Raw genomic sequence first — 14,277 nt, forward strand, 5'->3', positions numbered from 1 at the left:
CTGACCCAGGCAGGCACACACACACACACAGGAATTTGTCTCCTTCATATCTGAGCTCTGCCATCATGCCAGGCATACCCACAGCCCTCACCTCAGGATGGCTGGGATGTAAAGACCAAGGCTTTCAGCAGCTTTGTTTAGAGCTAAGCCTGCAAAGATGAACAAATGCCATCCCCCTGTTGCTCTAATGCCCCTCTGTAAACATGCTGCTGCCTGATTACTGTTGCTTAATTTCCATCTGCTACTGTTACAGGACAGTCAGAACAACTGCACATGTCCTTTTTATCTGTGCAAATGACATTTGTCTGTAATAAAAACTGTGGGGTTTTTTTCCCATATGTGCTTGGGAAGGAGGAATGGCAGTGTTGAAGTGACTGAAGTGACTTTGTAATGATTGGCAAATTGACTCTGAGAATTAAGCTTACTTTCACATCTTTAGACTGCACCTATTTGGGATCATTAAGGCAAGGAAGTATACTGTAAAATCTTAGCCCTTCAGTAATCTTTTCCTGTTGATTTCACATTTCCTAACATCCAACATGGAAAGGAACACCTTTGCTCATCTAAATTTCTGTTTGGCCCCCCTCAGCAAGGCCTGCCTTCCTGCTGCCTCTAAATCTAGTGTAACTCTTCTTTCTGTCCTGATAGAGTTGCTGGCAGATGTTCACTGGTGGGTGTACAAAGTGGTCAGATCCTCGCAAACATTCATGGCAAGCAGGTAAAAGCAGTCAGAGAATTAACCAGACAGGTTAAACTGCTGCTGTGTGTTTTACTTGAGTTGTGATCCTTCCCTAAATCCCTCCTGTCTCAAGCATTTTATATCAAACTCCAGTCTGCACTCCCTGAGCTCAGTCTGACTCTTCTTAAGAAAGGTCAAATAAGGTGACCGGGGCAGACACTGGATTTCTTTATCAACATCCTTTTTGCTACCAGACTTGCAATTTTGCAGCAACACTCAATGATTGCTCTTAAACTGCTTTGGAGTGCAGTAATTGCCTGCACCTTTTCTGTCAAGGTATATTGTGGGTCCTTACCACAAGCTCATACCACATAGCCTGGAGTACAGCTGCTGTCCATAAACCAGAAATTGAGTATAAGCTACCGTGTCCAATGGCACCGTGTCTCATCCTTCAAAGGAGGAATTAATCATGTTCTGGACATTTTTGTATTACTTGGAGATAATTTATTTTGGTTTTCTTATTTGATTTTGCTAAGGTTATTTCAAGACCTGTGTTATATTCCAGCTTATTCAGAGCTGGTCTGCAGAGAAGCTTGGAGGGTCAGACCACAGAGAACATTAAGTTTCATAATTTTCCTCTAATAAATGAAATAGCCACACTAAAGCCAAGACTTCACTATAAACCCATCCCTCAGCTGTGCACTCACTGATTTTGGGGGGCTCAATCCAGCTTTAGCCCCATGTGTTGTAGAAGATGCTGCTGAACAGTTGTGTCTGGTGGCAGATTGTCCCTTAAAAATAAGCCCTTTCGACATGAACCTGAAGAGTTCAGGATAGATTTAGCGAATAAATTTCATTGTTATTTCTATTTTTAAAAATCTAATAATATGTACAATATGTTCTTTATTCTTTGAAATTGCAGATACTTTGATTTAGTGCCATTTTCCTTACTTGGAAAGGAATCATATCCTTTTTTCTTGGTACAGAAGAGCTTGGAAAACAATTACTACATATCCCACACCAAAGCATATGTAAAAGATTCCTGAGAATTATGTGATCAACTCACATGTTTTGTGAAATCAAATTATTTTCAGATATTATTCACATAATTTCCCAGAAAAAAAGAAACTATTAACCTCACTTTATGATGATAGAGTATTCCTCTGTTAAAGGACTTTACCCCTGTGGCAGGTGCCTTCATGACTCTTTGTGAAAGTAAAAGCTACTGCCTCTACCTGCACCACATGGTCTATGGTACTCAGACGCTTCTTCCAAGCTCTCAGCATGCCCTACTTCAGAAATGCACTTGTACTTTAAACAGCTGATTCTTCTTTTTTAAATACCGCTGCAATGGAAGCTGAGATCAGCCGGATGCCTTCTGAAGGTAAATACATGAAAGGGAGGGGGAATTAGGGCCTGAGGTTGCCACCGGTTTGCTGAGAGGGGCCAAGGGTAGCAGTCAGCTGAGGAAGGGCTGCTTGGTTTGTGGGGCTGGGGCTCCATCCCAGAATGAAGCAGAAGGGGCAATTCTCAGAACAGAAAGTGTACAAAGTAGTTGAGATTTGGGCAAAGATTGAGAGGCAGCTGCCAACACTGCATCTCTAAATGGCAGTAATCTTATAACAGGCTTTAGGTCTAGGAGATTTCCACTGCTCTGAGTAAAAAGTAAGGGATCCTACAGGCCAAGTGCAAAACCACAGAGATTCAAGGCTTTGACACTTGCCAGGTTTCTCAGCTTTCTGAAGTACCATATGGTACCTGGTATCAGCTTTTTGGTCTCTTCTACAGCTACTGATACCACTGGGATTTAGCCTTCCTGTCTCTGGAAGAATTACAACCAAAACAAAACAAAACCAAAACCAAAAACACAACAAACAACAACAACAACAAAACAAACAAACAAACAAAACACAAAACAAACACACAAACCCCCCCCCACACACACACACACAAAAAAAAACCCCACCACCAACCCGAAGAAAAATTAAATTAGGGGGGAAAAAAAAAAAGTGAAGTGGTTTCATTTCTTTATTCTCTTATCTAGTGTGTTCTTTGGGGATTTCCATTTAAAATGAGAAATCACAATTAAATACAGTCTTCCCGTCAGAAAACTATACTTCCCTAAATATTTTACCAAATATCAACAAAGTTGATACGGGGAAAATAAATAGTAACAACAAAGCACTCCTCTTTGGCAATGCAATGCCAAGAAGATTCTGAAGGGGTTTTTTGAACTTCATTGAATGGCCACCTCTATATGGAACACAGGGGCTGGGCAACAACATCTGTACCATCATCCTCATACAAGAAAAAGCCTCCTCAGATCCTGACTGAAAAGATGGATGGAATGAGAATGGCTCTACAAACAGCCAAGGACAAGAAGCAGCTGGCAAGATTATTCAATATAGTAAGCTGGTTGCAACTTAAATTTTGCTAGGTTGCAATTTGAATTTTAACTGAAGGAAGGCTCTCCATAAAATCAGAACTCTATATGTCAAGGCAAATCCAGATCTCAGTTTACATCTGAATGCATCAACAGTGTGGAGTCTAACAAGTTGAACTGCAGTAACGAGAAGAATTTGTTCCTGCTTCCTCGAACACTTTAGGAGCAGCCAGCTCTCAGAAAAGGACAAACAACTCTTCCTGGAGCAAGTCACACCAATCATGGCTTATGTGTCAACTCAGAGAGGAAAGAGACATTTCCTGAAGTTAAAGAAGAGATGTTTGGAAAAATCCTGCCAGTCCACAATGGCCCTCAGGCTAAGCAATCGGGGTGTTTTACATATTTTCAAAAGTGTAACACCAAACTTCCAACCTACTTGTATTCCACAGCAAGAGAGTATCTCTGGGAGTGCTCAGAGGTCTCCTACCCTGACACTTAGAGAATACCAGGGATGAGTGAAGAGCACATCATTAATCTGAGGCAATCTAGACATCCAGGTTACTTGTCAAGGAAGCTCAAGTTCTAAATTCTTTTAACACATTTGGATATATTTTAATTTTATTTCTGAAAAAATTTAGAAGGCGGTGTAGTAATGCAGTTGTACAGCTAAAGAATTAATTACCTAAAATATTAGATTACTCTGTGACGCAGAAGATCTACCATTTCTCCTTGTACTGGGACTAGGTAGAGTCCTTCGGCTTTTTTAACAAGAATTCATTCAATTTCTTTTAAACTTCAAATCCAGGGTACTTACCCTAAATGAGAAAGGGAGCAAAAGAGTGATCACTTCTGTACCCAGTGTGTTCTTGTCAACACAGTGTAGGATGGAGAACCGAGAGGCTTTCTACCAACTGATACGCAACACTGAGAGAACTCAAGCTAAAAATAATGTGAATATCCACCATAGGAATGCATGAGCCTCATGGCTGCTGGGATTGTTGGCTGTGGTGGCAGCTCTCCTGCTTTATGAATGAGAGCTGAATTTTATTTACCCTCCTCCACTTTGCAACTTCTATGAAAGTGGTGGAAACTGATTTAATTCTTGTTTCTACCAGAAAGCTTGTCTCCCGGTATATCCTTTGCATTAAGGCAGTGATAAATTAGAAAAAGCAAGGAAGCTGGAAAAGCATGGCAGCAAAGTCTCTCTAGATAGGCTAGATGTTTTTATACTACATTTTACTTTGTCTGTCCTAAAAGAAATCAGATTTTGTGGCACAGGACATGAGTCAAGAAGTAACATTTCTATAAATTACTTTTTTAGGGTGACATGATTTGATTTTTTAACTTTTATCCAAAGGAAATCTTGAATCATCAAAAAACTGATTCCCCACCATGAAAAATCTAAGTCCTAGGTCAGGTTCAAACAGCTAAATAAAGAAAAGTTTCCCTACCCTGCAGGTAACCCTTGCCCTTGTATTCTTAATTGAGCACCTGAAGTTGTGGCAAAAGGTTTGCTGTTTGTGCCCTCACATGGGAGCACTGAACATCTCCACAGCTGGGTGCTCCCAGGAGCAGGCAGATGAGAGAGAAAGCTTCCCAGGGGGGTGCAGCAGCAGACAGGAAGCTGCACCCTGTGCAGGAGCAATGCTGTGACAGATTGTGGTCTGGCCTTGGGATTAGAACAGTTTAAGAGATTCAGTTGTACCTCTGGCTTAAAAGTATGTTTAACAATGCAGAGGTATGCAAGGAAATGTAGGAGAAGGAAAAACTATTTGAGCAAGTGTAAAAGTTCATTTGAACAAGGGGAAAGTAACGTTGCAATGCTGATCTGCAGAAACACTAGTGTTTTAGCAGAGAATAAAACAGTTTCTCTGGGGAGCTGGCTTTGGGACAGAGCTCAGTGGCAGAGGATTTACATGTGTTCAGATCAATAATGTGAAGTTATTTTTAGGAACTCTTTCGAGTGCTTGTTTCTATGACTATCCTAAAACTCAGATGTTTCCAAATATTCCTTGGAAAGTGGAAGACATGTGCCTTACACATCCATTTACATAGAGGGCTGCATTAGACGTGGCTGATTGTGCACTAGGCAGGTTTTCACTTGCTCATGGCAGATTTGGCTATCCAGCTTGGAATAGCACCAATACCACCAGCCACCTGCTTCCCTGGTTGTCTTTGAAAACAGTTTAGGAGTAGCTTGTTGTTCAGAGTGACTGCATGAGGTGCATGAAAAGGTAACGTAGCAGATGTCAGATGTCTGGTGATCCTCAAATTCAGTGGCTTAGAGACAGAGTCAGTGAGTTAACAAGGCTTATGCCAATGCTTTTCACTCTCCTCAGGACTTCCAGCTGGTGAAAGGCAGCTCCCCTCACTCGATCAAAGCACTGGCCTCCTCATCTGGAGGTGCTTTATTTCCCTGTTGTGAGTCTGTAAATGGTAACAGAAGGTGCACAACCGCAGAGGAGCTGAGGTAAAGCAGCTGCAGGAAATATTAACTGAACTACATCATAAAAGCAAGATCTGCTGCCGGTCACAAGAGGAACCTGTTCAGTGCAAGTGAGATTACAAAAATATTGGTGATCACAAGAGGACTCAGTATAATAACCAGAGCAAGACTAGAACATGTAAAGACCTTACTTGATTTTTCTTCTTTAATGTTGTACTCCAGCACACCAGGAACTTCGTTCTGCGCTGGCAGGCGGACTGCAAGGACCATGTTGTTCACATTGCCTTCTTTCCTAACTAAGAATATCTGAAAAAAGAAAAAAAGAATCAAGAGCTCAGCTATATTATGTGAGCTTCTAAACTTTATTTTAGGTCATTGGCTATGTAGATTTTTCTCTGTACAATCCACCTTTAAATAACCTTATTTTAGCTTCGTTCCACTTAGATAAGCTTTATACAACAAAAATAATGGAGAAAGGGACATTTCATCTGAGTGAATTTCAGACCTGTGAAGAGACTCACAAAGTTTCTATGCATCACTGATGTCCCACTTACGCCTAAAGCAAACTATTTCACTAACGGAGGAGTTTAAAACTACACTCGCAATTTAAGAGATGGTCCTCAGATCAGTGCCCTAAACTGCAGATGTCACCTTAGAATGTTCCAGTCCAGGTCTAAAGCAAGGGAGTCACTCGTACATTTAGTTGATAAGGATTTGAGTGTCCATGAGTGGAACATAAGGCCAAAGGCTCTGGTGGTCACAGTGTCCATGGAAGAGCTTTCTTATGGGACCAGAAGATCACTCAGGCTGGCAGATATCGTGGGAGGACCCTTCCCCAGTTCCCTGGGTGAAGCCGTGAGGCCAGACCAAGTTTCTCAGGGATTTGTCTGTACAAATCTGGAGAATGTCCAAAGCTGGAGACTGCATAGCCTCTCTTGGCAGCTTTTTCCACCACTTATTGTCCTCACAGGGAGAAAATGCTTCCCTGCACCCAGTCTGAACCTCTCTGATTTCAATGTGCGCTGTTGCCTCTTGTCCTCCCACCCTGCAGTGCTGAGCACAGCCTGGCTTCATCTTCCCCATGACCTCCCTGCAGGTACCAGGAGAGGCTGAGTGGTCCCCTAAAGTTGTCTTCTGGCTGAGCAAGCCCTGGTCCCACAGCTTGTGCTCAGTGGGTCTGTTCCCATCATCCATACAGGTCCTTTCCCACAGAGCTGCTCCACCAAGAAAGAGGAAAAATGACTCATTTTTTTTATTGTGTGAGATTCTAAGTGTGTTTCTAATTAAAACTCATTGTCAGAGATATTTTTAGCTTGTATCTTGAAGGTGCAGATACAAAGACAAAATAATCTTCAACTTCATCTGTTCTTTGATAGTAAGCTTAGGCAGAAGGAAGTGAAGGTATTTTTAAAAAAATGAATTAAAAATTCATTTTGTAGCCTGGATAATATTAGAAAGAGAAGCATGAGTTGATAAAATCATTTATCAACTGTAATGTATGGAAATCTAGAAAAAACACACTAATTTCGTGGGCAGAGGAATTTTTAAAAAGCTTGTCTAGAAGCCAGGACCTCTCCCTGGGACATGAGTCCCAACCATAAGGGCATCTCCAGTCCCTTTGAAGCACCCATGCTGAACACACAGCTTTGGGGCTGCTTCACAACCTCACACAGTGTTGTCATCTTGGCCTCTGAGTTCAGAAGAAGTGGAGCTCCAGGGGCTCAGGTCCACCATCAGGGCAGAGAAAATGCGAATAAAAGCACAGGTGCATGCCCTAAATAGGCTGATTTCTAGCGCAGGGCAGCCCCCACCTCCTGTCGCAGTAAGTGTCTGCAGGTAGGAGGCAGGTAGTACCTGCAGGGAGAGGCTCCCCCTTGTCCAGGTCCTACCACCCACATGGCAGTGCTGTCCCTCTAACCACGGCTGCCAGACAGCACCATCTTATATTGCTATGTCTGAAATTTAATCTAAGCAACCAGGGAAATGAAACCTGGAAATGAATCACTTCTTTTTTCCTGATCGGCACGCCTGGTTGCCATGGATCCAAAGGCTAAAATTTGACTCTGGCTGTTCAGAGAAGTAGGAGGTGGGTGTTCTGAGCTGTACTTAGACCCTGTGGCCTGGGTCAGGACCCGGTCTCTTCTGTTTCCACCACAGGTGGGAATGGTGCTGCCCAGTTTCAGGTGGGTCACAGAAGGCAGGTGTCCCCCTTGCCGTGCGACACCACTGATGCAGCACCTCCTCTCCTGCCTGCTTCCAACTGCGGCTGAGGGCTGTGCCCAAGGGCAGTGTGAGCAGGAGGAACAGAGGCAAGATGTTTCCCCAAAGCCACTCCGAGGTGGGGAAGCCCTGCCCGCAGGGAACGGAAAATGACTGAGGAGGCTTGGGGCCATACATGGCTACACCACAGACAGTCACGCACACCTCCACTTACAGACAGAGCAGAAGGACAAAGAGAATTACTTACTCAATCTAATTGAGGAATCTGATTCAGGGTGAGGTGCACTGCACAGCCAGGCCACCCAGGTGATTCCCACTGGAGGCCGTGCCAGTATTTAACCCTGGGATAGACTGACTCAGCCAAGGGACAGGTCCAAATGTCCTCAGAGCAGGTGTGCCCACACATCAGCCCAGGTCATTTGTACCTGCCCTTTCCAAAGGATCCACATCTACAGCCTGCTATGCTTCACCACTCAGACCTCTCAGGAAAGGGGAGCAGCTCCCTTTGGCACAGAGCTGTTTTCCTTAAGCAAGCTCTGAGCTTTGCACAAGTGTATAATTCTCTAATACTAAGTTTATGCAAACTGTCGCAATAAAAATGACTCCCAGAAGATCCCTGAATCTAAGATCCTTTTCTTCACAGATTTTTTTTCATTGCCCCAGGTTAGGATAATCATCATATTTGTGGGTACGGTGGTGAGTGAGAAGCCATCTCCTGAATCTACATGGTAAGCAAATAAAACCAGAGATTATATTCCTTGTTTTCCCAAAGCATATATAACAGTTTTGTGCTGTTGAAAGAGGTAAAGCATCAAATGGTAATGGAAACAGAGAGCAGTCTGCTAAATATTTTTCTTCCACATAAAAAAAAAGCACTGCTCTCCTAACCAAGGACAGGAAATGTGGTTGTCTGAACTGAAATCGTTTTGGACTTACCCCTGCTGTTTCTTTGCCAAGGATCGCCCCAGCTCTTTCCTGGCTCATGTTCAGCTGAAGCCAGACAGGACACGTCTTGATGAGTTTGTCAAGGATGCTGAGCCCTGGAAGCTGGAGGCAGTTTCGCACAGCAATGGCCTGACAGAGCTGTGTCTCTTTCTCCTCTTTGCTGGTGTCTCTGACGGGGCTGCAACACAGCAAGGGAGTCCCCGGTAAGCAGAACTGCGAATGGAAAACTGGGGGGAGTAAGGACTGTAAGTGCAAACATAGAGGCAGACACAGGGGCACTCAGACATCAGGAATGCTCCTTGAGGGGCATCAAACCACAGGCTGTTTGTTCTGATTGCAGGTTGGCAGGGTGCTTTGTCTGAGCTCTCTTGGTTTCGGCTCACCCATTGGTGCTGCCAAACTACAGGTGCTCACGGACAGAGGTAAGGGGTGCACAGGGGCGGCCAGAGCCACAGAAGGTTGAGCATGTCTGTCCCCTGGATGCCAGCCTCCAGCTGAAGGGTCTGAGAGATGTTTCATGGCTTCAAAAGTAGCGGCAGAGCAGAAGAGTCCCTGCAGTCTAATGGCAGACTGGTGTTAAACACTGCTTCGAGCTATGGTGCTGATTTGATGAAGTATTTGTACACGTGTTTAGTTCTGCAGGTGGTGGAAATACTTGTGCTGTCAGGTCTGGTCACAAGAGCTCTGCTGGACAAGATCATGGACTCATGGGCGTATGGGCTTGTCATTAATTTGATTTATTGTTTTTAGATTTAAAGAAAGTGCAAGAGAACATATACAAAAAATATTTTGCTGCTCTAATTTTCTGCTTAGATGTCAGAACTGAAAATAGGACTCTCACTTTTTATTCAGTCTTACTTCAAGTATTTTTCCTTTCCTTTTCTTTTTAAAGATACAGATCTTAAGGTACTACATTTCAAACAAGGTCAGTCTTAAACTGCTGAAAGAGAGTAGTTTCAAAGGCCTAACCTAACCCAGCAAGTCTGTCCCAAACGTCAGTTTCTGTAAAAATAGCCTTTAAAATCCCAAAAGCAACACAGAGATTTTATTTTTAGCAGTATTTTTCTTTTTCAACCCTTCACACACAGCTTTCTCATAAAATCAGGTGCCTCTGTAATTCCAGTTGTAGATTAAGGGTATTAGTTCACAGAATCTTGATTTTAATCAATACTTTTAAAATTTCATAGTCAAGACAGTAGGAATGAGGGAACTGTGCTTTAAAAAAAGCAAATTGAAATAAGGGAAGCTCTCCCTTTACTTGTGATAAAACCCCAGCTTGTCATATAGGCGAGAGAATTCCTTTCAGATGTAACAGTATGTGATTTTAATCAATATAACCTGAACATATAGAGTAAAACAATGGAAGACAACTTTTAGAAGTCACCCTGAGTCATCTCATGGGTTTTTTTAACAGAAGAAGCAACCAAAAAAAAATAGCCTTGTAACCATGTGAAAGGAAAAGATGTGTTGGATGGCAATATTGACACTCAGTAGTGGGAAAGAAGTAATGAATTGAAGGGAAAGAAAGTTGACATATAATGAAATGTTCCATAACAGCAAAAATTACTCCCATAATTAGTCACATAAGCATGAACCTGATCACATCTGAATGATGCGTGAAACCTAAATCAAAAGGAGGTCAATGCTGGTAATGTCCTACTGTGGCACCAGAAGGTGACATGTACAGCCACAGCTCCTGTGGTGCAGGACCTTGTTAGCCATTAATTATGTAAGGTGGGGCCAGCAGAGCACTGGTGCTCACGAATCCCATTGCCTGGAGGGAAATGAGGGTTATCAACAAAGCCAGGAAAGCAACTAAACCAGCTTGGACCTGGTGAGCATCAGGCACACCGTGACTCTGGCACAGGGTTCCTCACACAGGGTGCAGGCATCCAGCCCTCTGCTCCCTCCTATGGGCACAACATCTGAGAGCCCTGCTCTCAGCACCAGCTGGGGTTTGGCAACGAGAACAGACTGGTAAAGAAAAATAACAGAGCTGACCTTCCAATACTTGCAGCTGCATGTAGGGTCAAATTTGGGGAGTGGATAGAAAAATGGAAGATAATTCCAAACTCAGATGTAGAAGACGAAAATGTAAGAGCCTGAAAGTGTTTACCTCAATGGAATATCTCATTATTTGAGTGTGTGGAGTCTTTCAGTGCAGGAAATTTAGGGCAGAGGATAAGGTGCTATTTTTTAACATAACAGGAGTCCAATATTTTGTGGGCCCTCAGGGATGAGGTATTCTCCTCTCAAAAGCCAGACCAGCCTGGAAGGAGCTAAGCAGGGTCTTTTACCTGTAGAGAGGGAAGAAAGCAGTGAAAAGGGAGACCTTGGCAAAAGGAGAGGCAGAAAGAATCATTAATGGGATCATATGGAAACAGGGGAATGTTGGTGAGACATTTCCTGTTGGTGAGTTATGAGAGATGATGGATAAATTCCTAAAAGAAGAGGAAGAGGATTGCATTGCCCAAATCTCTTAAAATGCCGGGTTTGGAGCAGTAGCACACAGTTTATTGAATCAAATCTGTGCTGGCTAAGAAATGTGAGTGAATGACCTCCCAGACCCTTTTCAGCTGTAATGCTGAAATGCTGTGACCCATGACACACCAGTTGACGCAGTTATGGCACCGATGCTTGACTTCTGTCCTGGACACAGCTGTCACAAAGATTTGGATGGGGCTGTGGGAATGCTTAATCCAGCAATTTAATCTGGCTCTGCAGTAGCTCTGTGGCTGCACAGAGAGGAGGGAGGCCAGGCAGCTCCTAGGTTCTTGCTGTGCTGCCAGTTTAAGGGATTTCCAGGGCCACCATGGTGAGCAGCCGGCCTTCCTGCTTTTCTTGCTCACTCAGAATTCATGCATCAGATGATTTCTAAAGCCTCAGTTTTCAAAAACAACATAAAACTCCATTCTTGTCCCACAGTTCTGCAAAACTTTGACTGGTAGAGGCAGGTGCTCATTTTGCTAGGTGTGATGTGAAGCTGAAAAGCTGTCCCTAGAGCTACTTCCTTTTCTTCTCTTTTATTGAGTTCTTACTGCAAAGTATGTTTAAATCTTGCAGTGGTTCTGCTAAATTGGGTTCAGTTGGGAAGCAGGGAGCTGCGTGCAGCATACTAACTGGCAGCACAGGCTAATTAATTGCACGGTGATTACATTCACACACCTGCCCTGGGCTTGCAGAAGGTATCAGCTTGCTTGTTGGAAGCAATAATAATGACAACAATGGTTTGAATTATTGCACATTGACAGTACACTGCAGTAATGACCACCATGACTCATTGCTTTAGCAACCAGGAGCCACACTGGCCAATTGAATATTCCCAGAAGTCAGCAGACAGGCAAGGAGAAATAATCCACTGAATTTTGTGCAGATGAAGGTCTGAGCATACTTTTGCAAGGGGTTTCAAAAATATTGTCATAAACCTTCTGACACTAAGGGCTTCCTGGCTGGACTATATGTGGCTGGTCACTCTGAATTTCCCTGAGGCAGCTGAGACACACAACAATTGTGTGAAACAGCAGCAGAGACTGTCAGATTAATTCTTCACTCCTGCACATCTGCTCTGAGAAGAGATTTAACATGATTTTAAAATTAAATCTTAAATTGGAAATCAAATGCTCTGTAATGCACTGATAAGTAATGACTGAAGGCCTTAGTATTGTTTAAATTGATCAGATGTAAGGATTAGGAAATAGTCTTTTATTATGTTTTATTGCTTTTACTTCTCCCTCTGAAAATGAGAAGACATCAAGAAAGAGCAAGAGCCAGGGTTTACTGTGCTGTCCTCAAGGAAAGAGATACAATGGTATATTTGTATTTATAGCAGAGCAGGAACCACAGGTCTTAAAATGTGTGCCAGCTAGCTTGATACTGAGGGAGAAACAGAGACACTCAGTCACAAACTCCATGTGCCAGGTGATAGTGCAACTTTTTGCACCAAAGCTACCTGGTACCTGCAGGGATACCATTTGGGACAAGCCAGCTTGTGACTGAAGCTGACATGTGGAAACCCTTCAAGTACAGCAGTTATAAGGAGCACCTGAAGCAGGAGGAAAAGATAGAAGCTGTTGAAGCCAACAGAACAGTCCTGATGGAAGCTGAGAGACAACGTTGTTAATTCCTGTGGTTAAAAGAGACAGCTGGGAGCATGAAGCTTCATGGAGATGGGTGAGATGACGGTGCTGAGATTAAAAGACTGACAAGACTCACAGGGCTGGTTTACATCCTGTGTCACAAACCAACACAGCCGGACTTCGCTGCAGGGCTCTGTGCCACTGGCAGTAGAGGAAAATCTCTGTATCCCTTTTTTTCATAGTCACCTTCTTTCCTTACAAGAATAATTGGAGTTCCTTGAACAACAAATGAGTACAAGGTTTCACTCATTGCAAGAAACAGAGCTTCCTATGCTTTCTTTGGTTTAGTATCACTTCTGATTAGACAGGTGTTGAGGAACACATTGAATGGAGGGAGCTTGGTGTCCAAACTACCCAGACTTATTAAAAATCTTTGTTTAGACATGTGAATTCATGCACTGTTACTTTCAGCTCACTGTGAGGGAAGTTATGCAGTGCCACAGCTAGGTAACATGAAGCTTCATTTTGCTTCCATCTTAGAAATGGCCATTTTTTGATGCCATCTAATTACTCTTATAAGCCAGCCCATCTCTGATCACTTGGTCAGTCCAGATCAAATTAATCCAAGATGGAGGAGAAGGATTCATTTACTCTCTGGACCTGCCCTTGGTCACCTTGCTGGGTTCTTCTTTCTTCCAATAGGTGGTGGAAGTGAGATTCTGAACCCAACCTAGTTTCTGGAAGAGCTCCAACATCTTTGAAATTTTGGAGTTGTTTCATCATAAAACAGAGTATTGGGAAGATGGGAAGGCAGCAAAGTGATATATTGAAAAACCCATAGCTCGAAAGCTAATTTTGTGCACCAAACATGAACTCTGGCTTGCAGAAAATTCAGGTTTTAATAAGTGCTTTTTCATAACAGAGCCAAGGGGTCTGACAAAAGTCAAGCCAACAACCTGAAATAAAATAGCCAACAATGAAAAACCCAAAAGTAGAAAGAGAAGTTCTTGAGATCTTCAGGGATCACATCCAGCTAATAGTCACCCTCTAGTCAGAAATAAGTAAGTTTCTTCTTGTCTGATGGGAAGAAAGAGGGGGAAAAGAAGTAGGATGTAAAGCAAGACATGGGAGCTTCCTGCATTGTAAGGTTCTTGGATGTACAGAAAAATTGGATAATGGAAATGATGTGAGAAGCTTGGTGTGTCCCATGAGGCAGGCTTGCCTATTCAGTGTCCTCCCTACCTTGCAGAATGCTTGTGTTACTGGCCCACCCTGGTGACAAGTTTATAGCTCAGGAAGTTGTGCTTCTCAGCCTGTGGTCTGTGGAGAGCCTGTGGTTGGCAGAGCACTTCCTCCTGCTCACTGGTCCCCTTGTTCCTACTCCACTTAAATGTCCACCCTTCGAGTCTTTGGTCTACAGTTGATGCTCTGCAAGTCCAGGAGTTTTGGCTCAGCCTGGGAAGCACCAAGCTTAATAGCCAAGGCATCAGCTGTTCCAGCTGCCAAAAGGTAAGACAAACCAAGGGTC

At 43.3% G+C, this 14,277-nt stretch overlaps 1 protein-coding gene across 1 annotated transcript in view; it reads right to left on the reverse strand.

Moving 5' to 3' along the window:
* Nucleotides 1-14,277, reverse strand: part of LOC120753858 (ras and Rab interactor 3-like) — a 160,450-nt gene that overhangs the window by 37,992 nt on the left and 108,181 nt on the right. Inside the window, exons 19-20 of the mRNA XM_040066604.2 lie at nt 8,665-8,851; nt 5,700-5,814 (exon numbers count right to left, since the gene is read on the reverse strand). Coding sequence (XP_039922538.1) covers nt 5,700-5,814; nt 8,665-8,851 — 302 coding nt within the window. The remainder of the gene's footprint in view (nt 1-5,699; nt 5,815-8,664; nt 8,852-14,277) is intronic.

This window comes from Hirundo rustica, chromosome 6, assembly GCF_015227805.2.
Source record: "Hirundo rustica isolate bHirRus1 chromosome 6, bHirRus1.pri.v3, whole genome shotgun sequence".
Taxonomy (NCBI): Eukaryota; Metazoa; Chordata; class Aves; order Passeriformes; family Hirundinidae; genus Hirundo; species Hirundo rustica.